The sequence below is a fragment of the Eptatretus burgeri genome, chromosome 10 (assembly GCF_056783735.1).
Source record: "Eptatretus burgeri isolate ZD-2024b chromosome 10, Ebu_testis_v1, whole genome shotgun sequence".
NCBI lineage: Eukaryota > Metazoa > Chordata > Myxini > Myxiniformes > Myxinidae > Eptatretus > Eptatretus burgeri.
Window position 1 is genome coordinate 17751821 of NC_140970.1, and position 14717 is coordinate 17766537.

Consider the following 14717-nt stretch of genomic DNA (forward strand, 5'->3'; position numbering starts at 1 on the left):
TCTGTAATAATCACCATACCACTATTAGAAAGAATGACAGGAAGAGAGCTTATCCAGAATTCTGTTAAATATACAAGTTCCAGGAACGTAACCAAATACACACCGGTACTTGACAGAACTTGGAAGTGAAATAAGGAAAGCAAAGATCTACGGTTTCAGTTACACATTCTGTAGTCATGGAATTTTCCGTATTGTCGACTGCCTTATGTTAGCAGTATTCGCAATTGCATCCACTTGACATTATCCCATGATGATTTCATTCTCTTTATAATAATCTTTTACTATTTATTATCTCAAATATGTGTATCCTTCTAACCTACATTTTTGACATCCCTTCATTGCTTTAAAATCAATTGCCAGAAAAAAAATTAACTTTCCTTTTATTACAAACCGTCTCAGGGAATAATAAATGTCATTTGAAACGCAAATGTCAAAACATATCTTCTTCTTCTTTCGGCTGCTCCCGTTAGGGGTCGCCACAGCGGATCATCCGTATGATCCGCATAGTGATTTGGCACATGTTTTACGCGGGATGCCCTTCCTGACGCAACCCTGGTCGCCTCTTACGACACAGGGATATGGTACACCTATTTTAACTGGGGTATACACCGGCCCAGTATACTGGTACTCATTTCACCGACCTCGGAAGGATGACAGGCTGACTCAACCCCCTGGTGTATTAATTCAGTGGCTCGACGGGGCTTGAACTCAGGACCTTTTGGATCCCAAGCCGCTGCCCTAACCACTGCGCCAACACAAGGCTCGTCATATGTCAAAACATATCACAAAATAAATAATGTGTAAATTCCTGACAAATAGGTAACATGCTACAAGACAATATAGCATTTAGCAAGAGAACAAAATTACATCTGTAGGGGAAAAAGGGATGTAATTGAAGAGGAAACCAACTGGGGGAGACGAGGAAGCAGTTTGACAACATTTACAACTGGCTATCAGTAACTTTTTGGGTCAACAATATTTTATGAACTCAAAAATGGTGGAACTTTCTTCATACATCGTTCCTCCTTCCTCCTTCCCTTCCAGCAGCCCTGACTCATTTGCCCTCCAAATCCCCTTTCCCTTTACAAGCCAACTCACATATTGTCTCCTTATCTCCTCCCTTTCCTTTCTCAATTTAGTTGTTTAGCTCACCTGGAACATAGTTCAGGTGAGCATAGTTCGTCAGTCTGTCCGTAAACACTTGCAACTTCATCTCTGAAACTGCTGATGGGATTGTAATCAAACTTGGCTCAAATGATCTTTGGTGTGGTCGAACTCAAGTTTATATATGGCATCCTCCCCCTCCACCGACAAGTAGGTCAATGTAAAGTTTAAAGGTCCCAAAAGTACTTGAATTTGATCTAACTTGGCCACCATTTTAGATTACAGGAAAACTTTTAACAGTCTTCTACACTCAAATTGCTGAACCGATTAATATGCAAGTTTAGTTATGTGATCAACTACCCAAGGGAAATATATTTTGTAAACAATGACATCATCATGTTATGGCATCCATATTGGATCATAATAAAACCTTTAAAACCCTTCTTCTCTGAAACCTCAAAAACTGATCGATGCGAATCTATGAATTTGTGATCGACTTCCCATGTGAAACATTATTTGTAAACAATGACATCATCACTCACGTGGTATGGCAGCCATATTGGATCATAAAAAGTCTTTTAAAAAAAACACCCTCTCTGAAACCACTGAACTGATTGATGTGAAACAATACATATGTGATGGACCACATGCAGGAAATATAATTTTTTCATAATGATATCATTTTTCACATGGTCTGGCAGCCATATTGGATCAAAGGAAAATCTATAAAAATCATCTTGCCTGAAACCGTTTTAATGATTAATGCAAAACTTAAAATATATGAAAATATATGAAATATATTTTCATATATTTTCATATATGAAAATATATGAAATATAGTAACGTTTGATGAAAAGAAGCTGATCTGAAACACAATATGGCGGCAGGAAATGTCATAATATAGGTATACCCTGCTTCACGAACGTTCGAATAGCGAAGGTTCGATACAACGAATGGTTTAATTTAGGGCTAATCATTGCTTGACAAAGGTCTTCATTCGCTACATGTTTGATGACATAACACAGTGTTTGATGATTGCACAATGTTACTTACTTCCGTGGTAATATGTTTTTCATACCGATTAACTTTTCAATTGGATGTTTAACTTTTCAGAAGGCTGACAAATAATTAACTTTTCAGAATGAAAGTTAAAAAATAACCATCTCATCTAACACCGCCCGTTAAGTGTTACAACAAAATTAACTTTATGATTGTGTTACTGTCTTTATTATTAGGTAAATAATAATATTGTAATGTCACTTGGAACTAAGCCCATTGTCACACCAAGCATATAGCTTCGCTCGTAGACCGAAAAACTAGTGTTGGGAAACAAGGTGTAATTTTCCTATAAGAAATAATGGTTGACTATATGAAGGGGTTATAAAGATACATAACCCCTTCGTTAAGCGGGAGATACCTGAACAGAAAGTGGGCAGTATCTCAAAAAATACGAATTGTAGACACCTTGGAGTTGCACCTTATCAAATAGGGCTAACTTTAACACAAAAGGAAGTGACATTTTCAGACCAGAAGTGTGCAATGTCTCAAAAACTAAGGCTCAAAGACAGCAGGGAGTTACACTACTGTGAACATCATGTTATGTCAATACTACCTGACCTAAATTGCGTATTCTAAATCCACCTCTTTTTAAAATTATTATCCTGATCCATCTGTCACTACACTTTTTGGCAACCAACCAAGTGAGCTACGGGGTCCTCTATTTTTTTTCAATTCTCCCCAAACCCACTGATATATAATATGTAAATGGCTTTTTGAGCATATACATATATATGTATATATAGTCATATACATATATGATACGACTACTGCTTGAGCCCCCCCCCTCATTGGCAGCAGAGACAGGCAGGTGACCAGAGATTATTCGCACCCCATAATGCCTGGAACTAGGGGGCATTAACTTTTCAGACTTTATCATATTTATATTTAATTGGAGGCTGTCTGAGGGAAATGAGAGGAAAGGGAAATAAAACAGAGGATGTAAAGTGAGGAGTGAAAATTAGTGAGTAAGAAAAGTGTATGATGTTTGTTTGCGAGAAAGAGATTAAAGCTAGCCCTGAAGCTATAGTTTGAGTGAGACAGAAAGTAAGACCAGTAATCCTGACACTGAGAGTGTAAGATGGTTCCAGGCACCACTTTAACACTCCTAAGTCAGAACGGTAGTACTACCCTGAGTGGTTGCTGTCCACAACCTACGACCTAAAAAAAAACAGTCGAACCGGATGGATGTTTTTTCGGAGACACCATCTCCTGACTGGTTGGCTACTGACTCCCTAAAGGAGCTCATCTGCCCTTTAGCAGGTATTGTTTTTAGTCCTGCAGGGTATCACAGTCAACCTCCCCACTGGCGAGCCAGTGAGGGTAGTCGGTTTTGGTGTGTCCTGTGTCGGACTGTGTCCATTGGGGATCGGTGGAGTGCTCGTCACACTGCTCATATTTTGATTTTCCCGCCGATCACATCACGTGCCATCTGGTTAAATGGTTTGCATTATGGGTTGAATGGCAGACGGATGGTTGTTATGTGCGGATTGTACGGTTTTACCTTGTGAGACATAATCCGAGGTGATGCTCACCATCACACTCAGGAGGTGCGTCTGATGTATAAACAAGGATTGTGGTCATCATTGGTTAGATATTTGTTGGTATGTTATCCTGATGAGGACAAATAAGCCTGAAATCCGGATCGGTGGTTCCGCTTGATGTTTAACTGATGTTGACAACATAATCTTTGTTTGTTTGACAGAGTCACTGGACTGGAGCCTCTGTGTTGTAGGCGACACTTTGGTGTTGGACTGTGTCCACTGGGGATCGGTGGAGTGCTCGTCACACTCCACATGTTTCAATATCTAATATATAATTTGAAGTTTTTGTTTGTTTGTTTGTTTGTTTGTTTGTTTGTCTGCACGCGCTAATCTCCTGAATGGTGAAGGATAGGAGGAAACCTCTGAAACAAAAAATGTCGGGACAGGCCCCGGGAAGGTTATAGGCTAGGTGGAGAGTCCCCTCGGCTGGGGGGGAGGGGTATTTCCCCCTCACCAACCCACTTAGGCTATGATTGTTGTGGCCCAAGAGGGAACTGATCCTGGGCTCGCGTCAGTACAGAAGATTTAATTCATTCAAAAAGAACCCGGGCAATGCCGGGTGCATTCACCTTGTGTGTGTTCATACGTACATACATACATATATATATATATATATATATATATATATATATATATATATATATATATATATATATATATATATATATATATATATTGTTGCGGAATGGACCCGGGATTGGGGGCGAGAAGACCACGAGGGGGGGAAGCTGCCTCGGGTTCCCAGCAGTCTCGCCGGAATCGCAGGTTGTCGCACACGGATAAATCCGTGGCGCGGCGGGTCGCTAATCGACCATGAACACCAATAACTCAACCACATGACTTTGGGTCCTCCTATCTAATGGAAACTGGTTACCTAAAATGGTCACGTGATCAAATTACCGGGAGACACGCCCTTGGTCCGCCTTGTTCAAACCGGATCACCTTTCTGGATCAGATGCAGCCGAGCGTAACCGCCAAGGACGTATCGGCTAGAATAACAGATCGTTGGGGAACGACATCCTGCCGAAGCTTGGATACAGGCCATGCTAGATCAATGAAGGAAAAGACGAAATCAAGCTGGGAACATTTCCACACAAAGCATTTACTTACATTCAGGCAAGGAAAGGTATGTGGCACAGTGAATGGGGTTTATTATTATGCACAGCAGGGACAGCAAGGAATCCGTGGGGTATGACAGGTCAGGTCAGGTCAGGTATGGGAGCATGTGCCAGAACAGCGCGTCGCTGCGTCCACTTTCCACCGGTACTCCAGGGGCCTCCGTCTGGCCATCCCCCAGGCAGATGCCAGGCCCATCCCCATCTCCTTGAGATGATGGTCAACCTGCTGCAACCACGAGGCACGTGGTCGGCCCACTGGCCTCCTCCACTCATGAGACTCCCTCGCTGAGAAAATCTGGTGAGCAGGATTAGCATCAGGAAAACGAGCCACATGTCCATACAGCTGCACCTGACGCTCACGGACGATGCAGGTAACAAATCTCATCCGAGTCTCTCTCAGCAACCGCTCGTTGGACACAAAATCCGACCAGCGCTAGCCAAGGATTCTCCGAAGAGACCTGGTACCAAAGGAATTAAGTCTCCATCTCAGATCCTTGGTCAGAGTCCAAGTCTCGCATCCATAGAGCAAGACTGGAAGTACCAAGGACCTGAAGACTCGGACTTTCGTCCTCCCGCACAGGTACCGGCAGCGCCACACCCCATGATCCAGTGAATCTATGACTCCCCAGGCCCGACCCAGACATCTATTGACCTCTGACTCACAGCCAGCAGAAACATGAATATCACTGCCAAGGTAAGTGAATCTCTCCACGACCTCAACATCCTCAGCACAAACAGACACAGACAGGACAGCAGCATCCAATATGTCACCGAAAGCCTGGATCTTAGTTTTTACCCAAGAAACCCGTAATCCCAGCGGCTCCGACTCCTGATTCAGCACCTCGAGGGCCCCCAAGAGGATGTCTAAAGTCTCCGCAAAGATGACTGCATCATCTGCAAAATCAAGGTCCGAGATCTTGACATTCCCAAACGATGCACCGCAGCTTGATCTCTCCGACATCCTCCCTAAAATCCAGTCCATACAAGTGCTGAAAAGTGTGGGGGCCAGTACACACCCCTGACAAACTCCAGTAACAACTGGAAATAAGTCAGAGATGGTACCACCACACTTCACAGCACTCTTAGTACCAGAGTAGAGTTCAGACATCAGATTGATCAGTTTTGGTGGCACCCCACGAAGACCAAGAATCCTCCAGAGGACATCCCGATTCACTGAATCGAACGCTTTACAGAGATCAACATAGGCTGCAAGCAGCCCCTGCCGAAACTCTTGTCTGCGTTCAGTGAGGACACGAAGAGCAAGGATACGGTCAATCGATGACCTCTTTGGTTTAAAGCCTGACTGCTCTGGATGCTGGTGCTCAAGCAGATGGTGGCGAACCCTATCAAGAATTATCCGAGCAAAGAACTTGCCCGGCACTGAGAGCACCGTCACCCCTCGGTAGTTGTTGCAGTCTTGGCGATCACCCTTCCCTTTCCAGAGAGGAACAACAAGGCCCCTCTTCCAATCAGTTGGGATGATGCCTGTGTTCCAGGCAGAGCAGAAAACTCCATGCAACGACACGAGTGCAGCATTTCCACCAGCCTTGAGAAGTTCAGCATGGATGCCACAGATCCCTGGAGCTTTGCCCTGTTTCAACTGGTTCACCGCCGCCCATGTTTCCACAAGCGAAGGAAGACCACAGTTGATTCGAGGGTCAGCAACAGGGATTGTAACACCCTTGATGTCCAACTCGACAGCTTGGGGATCAGCCTGGTACAACCGCTCAAAGTAACCAGCCTAGCGGGCCTTCACTTCAGACTCCTCTGTCAAGAGCCTACCACTCTCTGCTCTAACTGCAGTGCTCCGAGGGATGGGCTTGGATGAACGTAATGCGCGAATTCCCCTGTAAGCGGGACGAGAATCACCTGTCCACAGGTGATGCTCTACCCCCTCACAGATTCCTCGCACATAGGCCTCCTTGTTCACCGTCAGTGCACGTACAGTTTTACGCCTCAGCTCCCTGAACAGCTCAGTTTTGCCATTCAGCCTGGCCCTGCGACTCTGGTCAATGGTATCCAGTGTCCCTTGAGAGACAAAATTCTTCTTTGCCCTGCGGTGAGCTCCAAGGCATCCACCGGCAACATCAAGGACGGTGGTCTTGAAGGCACTCCACAACTCTTCAGGACCCCCCAAATCACCCAGACCCCCCAAGTGTCCACTCAGCCTGTTCGCAAACTCCTCAGCTACTCTCTCATCCCTGAGCTTGCCAACATCCAGCCAAGGCTGGGATGGTACCATTCTCCAGGATTTAAGTTGCAGCTTTAGAGTTGCTACAACAAGCCTGTGGTCAGTAGTGAGGAACTGAGCACTCCGATAGACCCTGCAGTTCTGGATCATCCTCCAATGACTGTCAATGAGGACATGGTCAATCTCCTTTGCCACACCACCAGCGTTGGAATACCAAGTCCAGCGATGAGCTTGTGGGCACTGAAACCATGAACCAGCCACCCTAAGTCCATGACTTCTTGCAAAGTCAAGGAACTTAGTGCTATTCTGGTTCATAGTTCCTGACCCATGGGGAGCCTGGTGTTGGTGCAGTGGTTAGGGCAGCGGCTTGGGATCCAAAAGGTCCTGAGTTCAATCCCTGTTGGGCCACTGAATTAATACACCAGGGGGTTGACTCAGCCTGTCATCCTTCTGAGGTCGGCGAAATGAGTACCAGTGTGCTGGGCCGGTGTATACCCCGGTTAAAATAGGTGTACCATATCCCTGTGTCGTAAGAGGCAACCAGGGTTGCGTCAGGAATGGGATCCGGCGTAAAACATGTGCCAAATCACTATGCGGATCATACGGATGATCCGCTGTGGCGACCCCGAACGGGACCAGCCGAAAGAAGAAGAAGAAGTTCCTGACCCATGGGGGCCAACACACACCTCATAACCATCCCTATCAGTTCCAGTCGATGCATTGAAATCCCCCAAGACTAGAAGTGTATCTCGTCTGGGGCACTGATCAACCACAGACTCGAGTGTGGCATAGAATACATCCTTCACGGTGAGATCACTCGCCTCAGTCGGAGCATAAACAGGGACCAGGGAAATGACACCTAAGGAGTGACGAATCCTTAATCTCATAATACGCTCGTTGACCGGTGTTACCTCAATTATCATTGGGGTCAGCTTATTGGACACAGCTACAGCAAGTCCTTGGGTATGGTAACCATCAGAGCGACCAGACCAATAGTAGGTGTAACCACCCACCATTATCTCGCCGCAATCCGGTCTCCGAACCTCAGAGAGAGCTGCAATCCCGATGTCCAAACGCTTGAGCTCAGATGATAACAGAGACAGGTGATCATCCTCTCTTAGGGATAGGACATTCCAGGCACCCACCCGCAGGGACTGCCTCAGGTTAACCCAAGGAGACCGCCATCTGGTGGACGACACCTCGGCACCACTCCGACACACTCTCCCGCAATCTGACCCAGGGATGTTACCCCGTGGTTTCCCTCCTATCAAAGATTGGGGGTCCCGAAGGCTTTGCCCCAATCCCGTCATCCGGTGAGCTGCCCTGCAAAGGGAAGCTGCACAGGAGGTACTCCCACGGAGTGGATTTTCAGATTTTTTTTGCGTTTTTGTGTTTTGCGGAATGAAGGGTTTTACGGTGGCCGGAGTGCAAATCCTGCCACCAACCTCCTAATAAAAAGTAACCCAACTGCAGGAGGACGTCCGCAGACACAGTTGGGCACTAGATATGGATGGCCGTTGGCTCACAAGGAGCTCCTCTGCCCTTTGACAGGTTTTGTTTTTAATCCTGCTGGGTGTCCATATCCAATTATCCTCCTCACCAGAAAACCTGGTGGGGGAGACGGTTTAGTCGCCGACAACCCGACCAGGGAACAGGTTAGTACAGGTTTACATGGTACCTGTAGCAGGTCACAGATCTAACCTGACCTGACACAGGTATGACAAAAGGCAAGCAATTTACCAAAGCAGACACAGAGCAGACTTATCCCGTTATATCTTCTACACTTTTAACTTATGCGACTGGCACCATTACTTACACACGCACACACACACACACACACACACACACACACACACACACACACACACACACACACACACACACACACACATACACACACACACACACAGAAGATTAGTTAGCCAGAAGGAAGGAGAGCAGATGAGAACTAATGGCCTTTCAATACCTGGCACGGTCGGCCGACCAACGCAACCCAGTATGCTTTGGGGGATGCTCCGCTCGAGCAATCCCACCTTAAGACCCCGTGCGTTATCTCTTGCTTGATCACTTTGCCAGGGCTCATGGAAATGTATGCTCCGCACTGGTCCAGCAGAACGTCTGTCGCACACCAACCCCGAGTGTAGATGCAGCGACAGGCAGACAATGAGGTGCAGTGAAGAGAGGGTGGAGTACAGAGACGAAGGAGGGCGTGAGGCAGGCAGGTGGGTGAGGCAGGCAGGTGAGGAAGTGCAGGGAGAGAGAGAGAGAGAGAGAGAGAGAGAGAGAGAGAGAGAGAGAGAGAGAGAGAGAGAGAGAGAGAGAGAGAGAGAGAGAGAGAGAGAGAGAGAGAGAGAGGGTGGACGGCTTCGTGATCCACTTTTTATAAGCCAAGAGCGAAGAGTGGGGTGACAACCAGAAACGACGCGCCGTCATCCGAATCGTACCCTTCCATTGGATCCCAGCCCCACCCTGCCAGGCTCCTGGGGCTGGAAGCGGTCTCATTAGCACATTTGGCATGACATGGCCCGGAGCCTTGCACCGGGCCATGTACTGGCAACTGGACGAGGGTTGTGTCGGTCCCGCATGCCCGTTAGGTGCACCCCCGGTGAGCTGCATTTGGTGCTGTTAACATGCTTGGCCCGTCCCAACGCCACGTGATCCAAGTGGCCTGGGTCGTGCAGCACACCCATTTGGTGGCGAATTGCATCAATGCGGAGGTGTGTGGAGGCACGGGGTGATTTTTCCTGTGTGCAGGAGATGTTGGTGGTCGAGGTGGTGAGCTTCTGGTGAGCGAAAGTGAAGCAAGGTGAGACGCCGATGTAAATTGGCACGCAGATTCGAATGAAAGGGCACGCCATGCGCATCCTGTACAGTGTTGGTGGTGAGTCTCTCATAGGGTGGCTGGCTGGGTGCGGTGCCTGCTTCGATTTGTATCAAGGATAAAAGGAAAGGGTTGGATGGAAATCAGCATTGAAAAGAAGATAGAGATATAATTATTAGACCCACACAACGCACTTCGTCCGACGCTCTGAGGTGACGTTTCACGAGCTTCACAGCCGGCTTCCTCAACCACAATATAATCTATATCAGCGGAGTCGATGTCGTTTTTACTTTTGGTTGGATGAATCTTCTTTATCTTCTTTAAATATGTCATCCCAGCTGCCGCAATCTTATACAGTATATATATATATATACATAAACAGAGACATTTTGAAGGAGATTATCATAAAAAGAAAACCACAAAGCTTTTCGCTGTGTTCTCTTCAGGTGAAATTCGCACAAAGTGAATGAGTAATGATGAAGAACAGTCTAATGGACACCTATCAACAAACAGGTGTCTATTCGACTGTTCTTCATCATTTCTCATTCACTTTGTGCGAATTTAACCTGAAGAGAGCACAGCGAAAAGTTTTGTGTTTTCTTTTTATGATGTTCTTCAAAATGTCTCTGTTTATGTCTATATTAAAATTTTGCTGTACCAAGCATCTTTTTAATATATACATATATACAAACATACATATATACATACATACATACATACATACATACATACAAGAGTCTGAGATCATGGAGGATCAAAATAGCAAAGGATATCACTGGATTTACAAACTACCAAGTCCTCATTTATGCCCACAACATGTTTCTGCGGGTAAAAAAAAGTCCCAGAGGGGAGCAGAACACTGAAGAATCAGTATTTATTGAAGAGATTGTGCGTCTGCATAAGTGAGCAGATTTGGTCGTGATGGGCAGCGCATTTGTAAGACTGAAGTGAGGACGACGATATCATGGACATTGCCTGCAACCATATGGTTTAATCAGAAGAAGAGTGCAACTCACTCTCAAGGTCTCTATCATCAGCTGTTGAATCTTTTGTGCAGTATTTCTCAGCAGAACATGAAATTCTATAATTACACCTACACCTATATACCTGCACACAAAGTAATCACCTGCAATATGGCTTGGTCCATTGTTTAGCCCTCACTGGTCACAGCACCTATACATTACTGAAATCAGTACGAGGAAAGTTGATATTCCTTCTCAACACTATGACATTTGAGAAGCTGTGGACAGTTTAGCATTGCAAAGCCATACAGGAAACCATTCAAACGGCTATCACAGTAAACGGTATTTGAGCCTTGGTTCTGACCATCATGAGCCAACGTCTCAGATGGTAATGTGCTACACAGGTAAACCTGTGGTTCTGTGTATGATTTTCTGGATATGTGCTAATCTCGACCTCCCTTGTTATGTAGAATGGCTATCTTAGGAAAGCATTTAAAGCATTGCCTTCTGGGGTTTTCAAAATAACATGTCATACATTTAATTCACCTTTTCAGAATTACTCCCTTCATTTTTCTCATTCTTCAAAATGCTCTTGACATTAAAAAGAAAAACGTCACATAATTTATTGCCTCTCTCTGATATGTCTTCATGTAAAATATATCTTGACAGCACTATAATGGCACCACCAAGGTATCTCCTGAGTACATGTTCAGGCACCATGCTTGTATGCTATTATATTAAGTGTCAAATATCCTCCATTAGTATATCCTACAGTGTCCTACATTTTAGTGATTTATCCAATCTGTCGAGAAAAACACCATTGGCTCTCAAAATATCTACTACAACTTATACTTAGGTCGATAATGACTTTTCCCTCTCCCCCCCCCCCCCTCCTATTTCATCAAACATCCCAACATCAACAGCTTGCTCTTGCCATCCTCTGGGTTCTCTCTCTTCCGGTGACAAAGGTTCCACATGCGACCCCATTACTGGAAATTGCTTCTGCAAACTTGGTGTCGGGGGACGCGACTGCCATCAGTGCCTCATTGGCTATTGGGGCTTTGGCCTTTCTGGATGTAGACCTTGTCACTGCCCAAACTCTTGTGATTCAAACACCGGTTTTTGCACCAGTGGGTGAGTATGTGGCATAATTTCGGTCGAGCTGCTTTTGGAATATGATTGGGGGAACTAACCAATGGGGCTGGGGTGAAGTGTATGAAGAACACGTCAATGAAAGTTTAAAAAGCCATGAGGAGTTTTATTATCCCCCGTTGGACTTCGTCAGAAATGGGGGCTTATGGAATGGGTCTCGCCCATCCATGCGTCCATCCGTCCACAGCCATATCTCGGACGTTTATGGACCAATTTTGTTCAACCTTTGCACAAAGACAATACATCATGATATACATACGCATATCATTTTGTTTCGCGATTCAATCAAAGATGGCCGAATGGTGGCCATTTTAGTTGTAAAAAACCTGATGTTGAATACGTCCTTAACCATTTCTCAGACATGCATTTACCGATGTTGTTCAACCTTGGCACACAGACAAGGAATGATGGCTTACGTAAGCACATCATGTTTTTTTCGAGATCAGATCCAATATGGCTGACTGGTGGCCATTTTGTTACTTCTGCAACCTTGACCAATTGTACGCAATCTTCCATGTCACATGACCACTCATCTCAGTTGTGCATACCCATAAATCTTGTAAATACAGGCTCGCCCTTTAACGCCATTCAGCAGAATTACTAAAACCACAGGGGCTGTGACATTTTATGTCTTTTCTCCTTGTTTTGTCGTGAATTTTGATTATGACAGCAATATATTTGCTCTTTCTGCATTAATTAATTAATTTTAAGTTTTAATGTTTGAATTAATTATCCCAACTTATATTTTTAAAATTTTTAATGAACAAACATCAATGGTTTCTTCTCATTATCAATAAGGAAATAAATGAAAACATGCACGCTTGCTTGATTGATACGATATATTGCTTTCACACTTTCAAAACATCACAATGTTTCAGAACATCACACAGCTTTCAAAAGAAGTCTTGATATGATACTATATACTTGTATTTTCACTGAAGGGCACTGATAGCATCATCATCCACAAACAATCCTTCTTGGGATGTTCCTCATTCATGATCATTTGTATTTACTCGTAGAGTACCTGCCCTACAGGCAATCTTGTTCCAAGCATGCAACATGTTCTTCTGACGCATAATTTTATTTGGGTGGTGTAATATAGGCAACTGACAAGTCTGTATTGGCAAAATAAAAATAACCCAGGTTACATGCATGAAGCAAAAACATACCTACTGCTTATAATTCAAAACACTCTTCACTGCACTTGAAAATGTACGGTACAGAAAAACAGGACTGGGCTGAAAATGGTGGATACTTATAATACCCTCTCCCACCTGAAACGATGCTACATGATACACATTTACATGGAGAATTAGCATCCCCCTCACCTTCCCCTCTACCCCCCCCCCCCCCAAGACCACCGGCAAACATTAAAACACCCCTATACATGAACTTGGGTCATGCTGATCCTATGTAGCAAGTCTGGATGAAATCAGCCCAGAACTGTATGAGGAGTAGCACGACAAACACACACACACACACACACACACACACACACACACACACACACACACACACACACACACACACACACACACCGCTCTGTGAATTATAGTAAGGATTCCAAATATCATCTGACAGGATGGTGAAGAGGTAGCACACTTACAGATACATGACAGAAGCAAATAGACACCATAATTTTTAAAGAATTTATTTCTTGAACGTTTGAAGTAATTTTGATCCAGTTTAATACATACACTAGTCGATGGTAGACTTGCCATTTGCAGATTTCACCGCTTTTACTCTTTCAGTTTTATTTTTATTCAAAACAAATTTTATTTTGTGTGATTTCTGCCCAGGCTTCACACAAAAGGTTTAGCAATTCTGCCCGTGATGTTGGTTTCCTGGAATTTTTCTGCACAGCTCGATCCAATTTGGCCCAGAGGTGTTCAATGGGATTCATGTCAGTAGACTGACTTGGCCATGGAAGTCGCTTGATCCCATTTCTGCCTTGCCATTCTTTGGTCTTTTTTGCAGTGTGGCATGGAGCTCCATTTTCCATGAACAGTGTTGTTTTTAAACATCTGACCAGTGGAGAAGACAGGGAGACGTCTATCCTCAAGGATAGAAATGTATATCTTATGGTTGATGTTGCCAACACACTCCACAAGCTCTGACCGACCAGCGCTCCAGATTGCTCCCCACACCATCACTGAAAAACCACTGTGTTTGACAGTTTGCTGCAATCAGTTCAAAGAGAACTCTTGACTGGGAAGTCTCCAGACCCATACGCGCCCACTTTCAGAAAATTGAATAAATTGGGACTCACCTGAAAAAATGACAGTTTGCCAAAACTCCAAGAGTCTGTTGGCCATCTCGTCAGCACACGCTTTCTCCTTTGAATGTTGGCTGGTCAAAGAAGAGGTTTTCTCCTAGCTACTCTCCCATAGTAGCCCAGTAGATGAAGGTACTGCACAGTAGTTGTTGAGCTAACTTGGACCTCCTCTGCAACATCTGCTGCCTTGCAATGGGGAGTTTTCTCAATGGACTGCTTGACAGCTCAAAGACATCTTTCTGAAGACCCAGGTCAACCAGAACGGAAAGCTGTGGCTTCCTTGCCTTCACTGGTGAATTGCACAATCACCCGATTGACTGTAGAAAGCAGAATGCCAAGGAATGCCAAAGCAGAATGACTGTGAGCTATCTGACGCTGGCTGACTCCACCTTCCGATTGGCCAACAATTCGTCCTCTTTGAAAATCAGAAAGTTCATGTGCTCCCTGAGTTTGAGGTGTAGTTAATTGTCTTACAAGACCCAGGAACTTGTTTC

The 14717-nt window shown here is 44.9% G+C and overlaps 1 protein-coding gene across 1 annotated transcript in view; it reads left to right on the plus strand.

Annotated features, from left to right (window-relative positions):
• NTN4 (netrin 4) overlaps window positions 1-14717 on the plus strand; it is a 51546-nt gene that overhangs the window by 20432 nt on the left and 16397 nt on the right. Inside the window, exon 6 of the mRNA XM_085897214.1 lies at window positions 11720-11930. Within this exon, the coding sequence (XP_085753340.1) occupies window positions 11720-11930 (211 nt within the window). The remainder of the gene's footprint in view (window positions 1-11719; window positions 11931-14717) is intronic.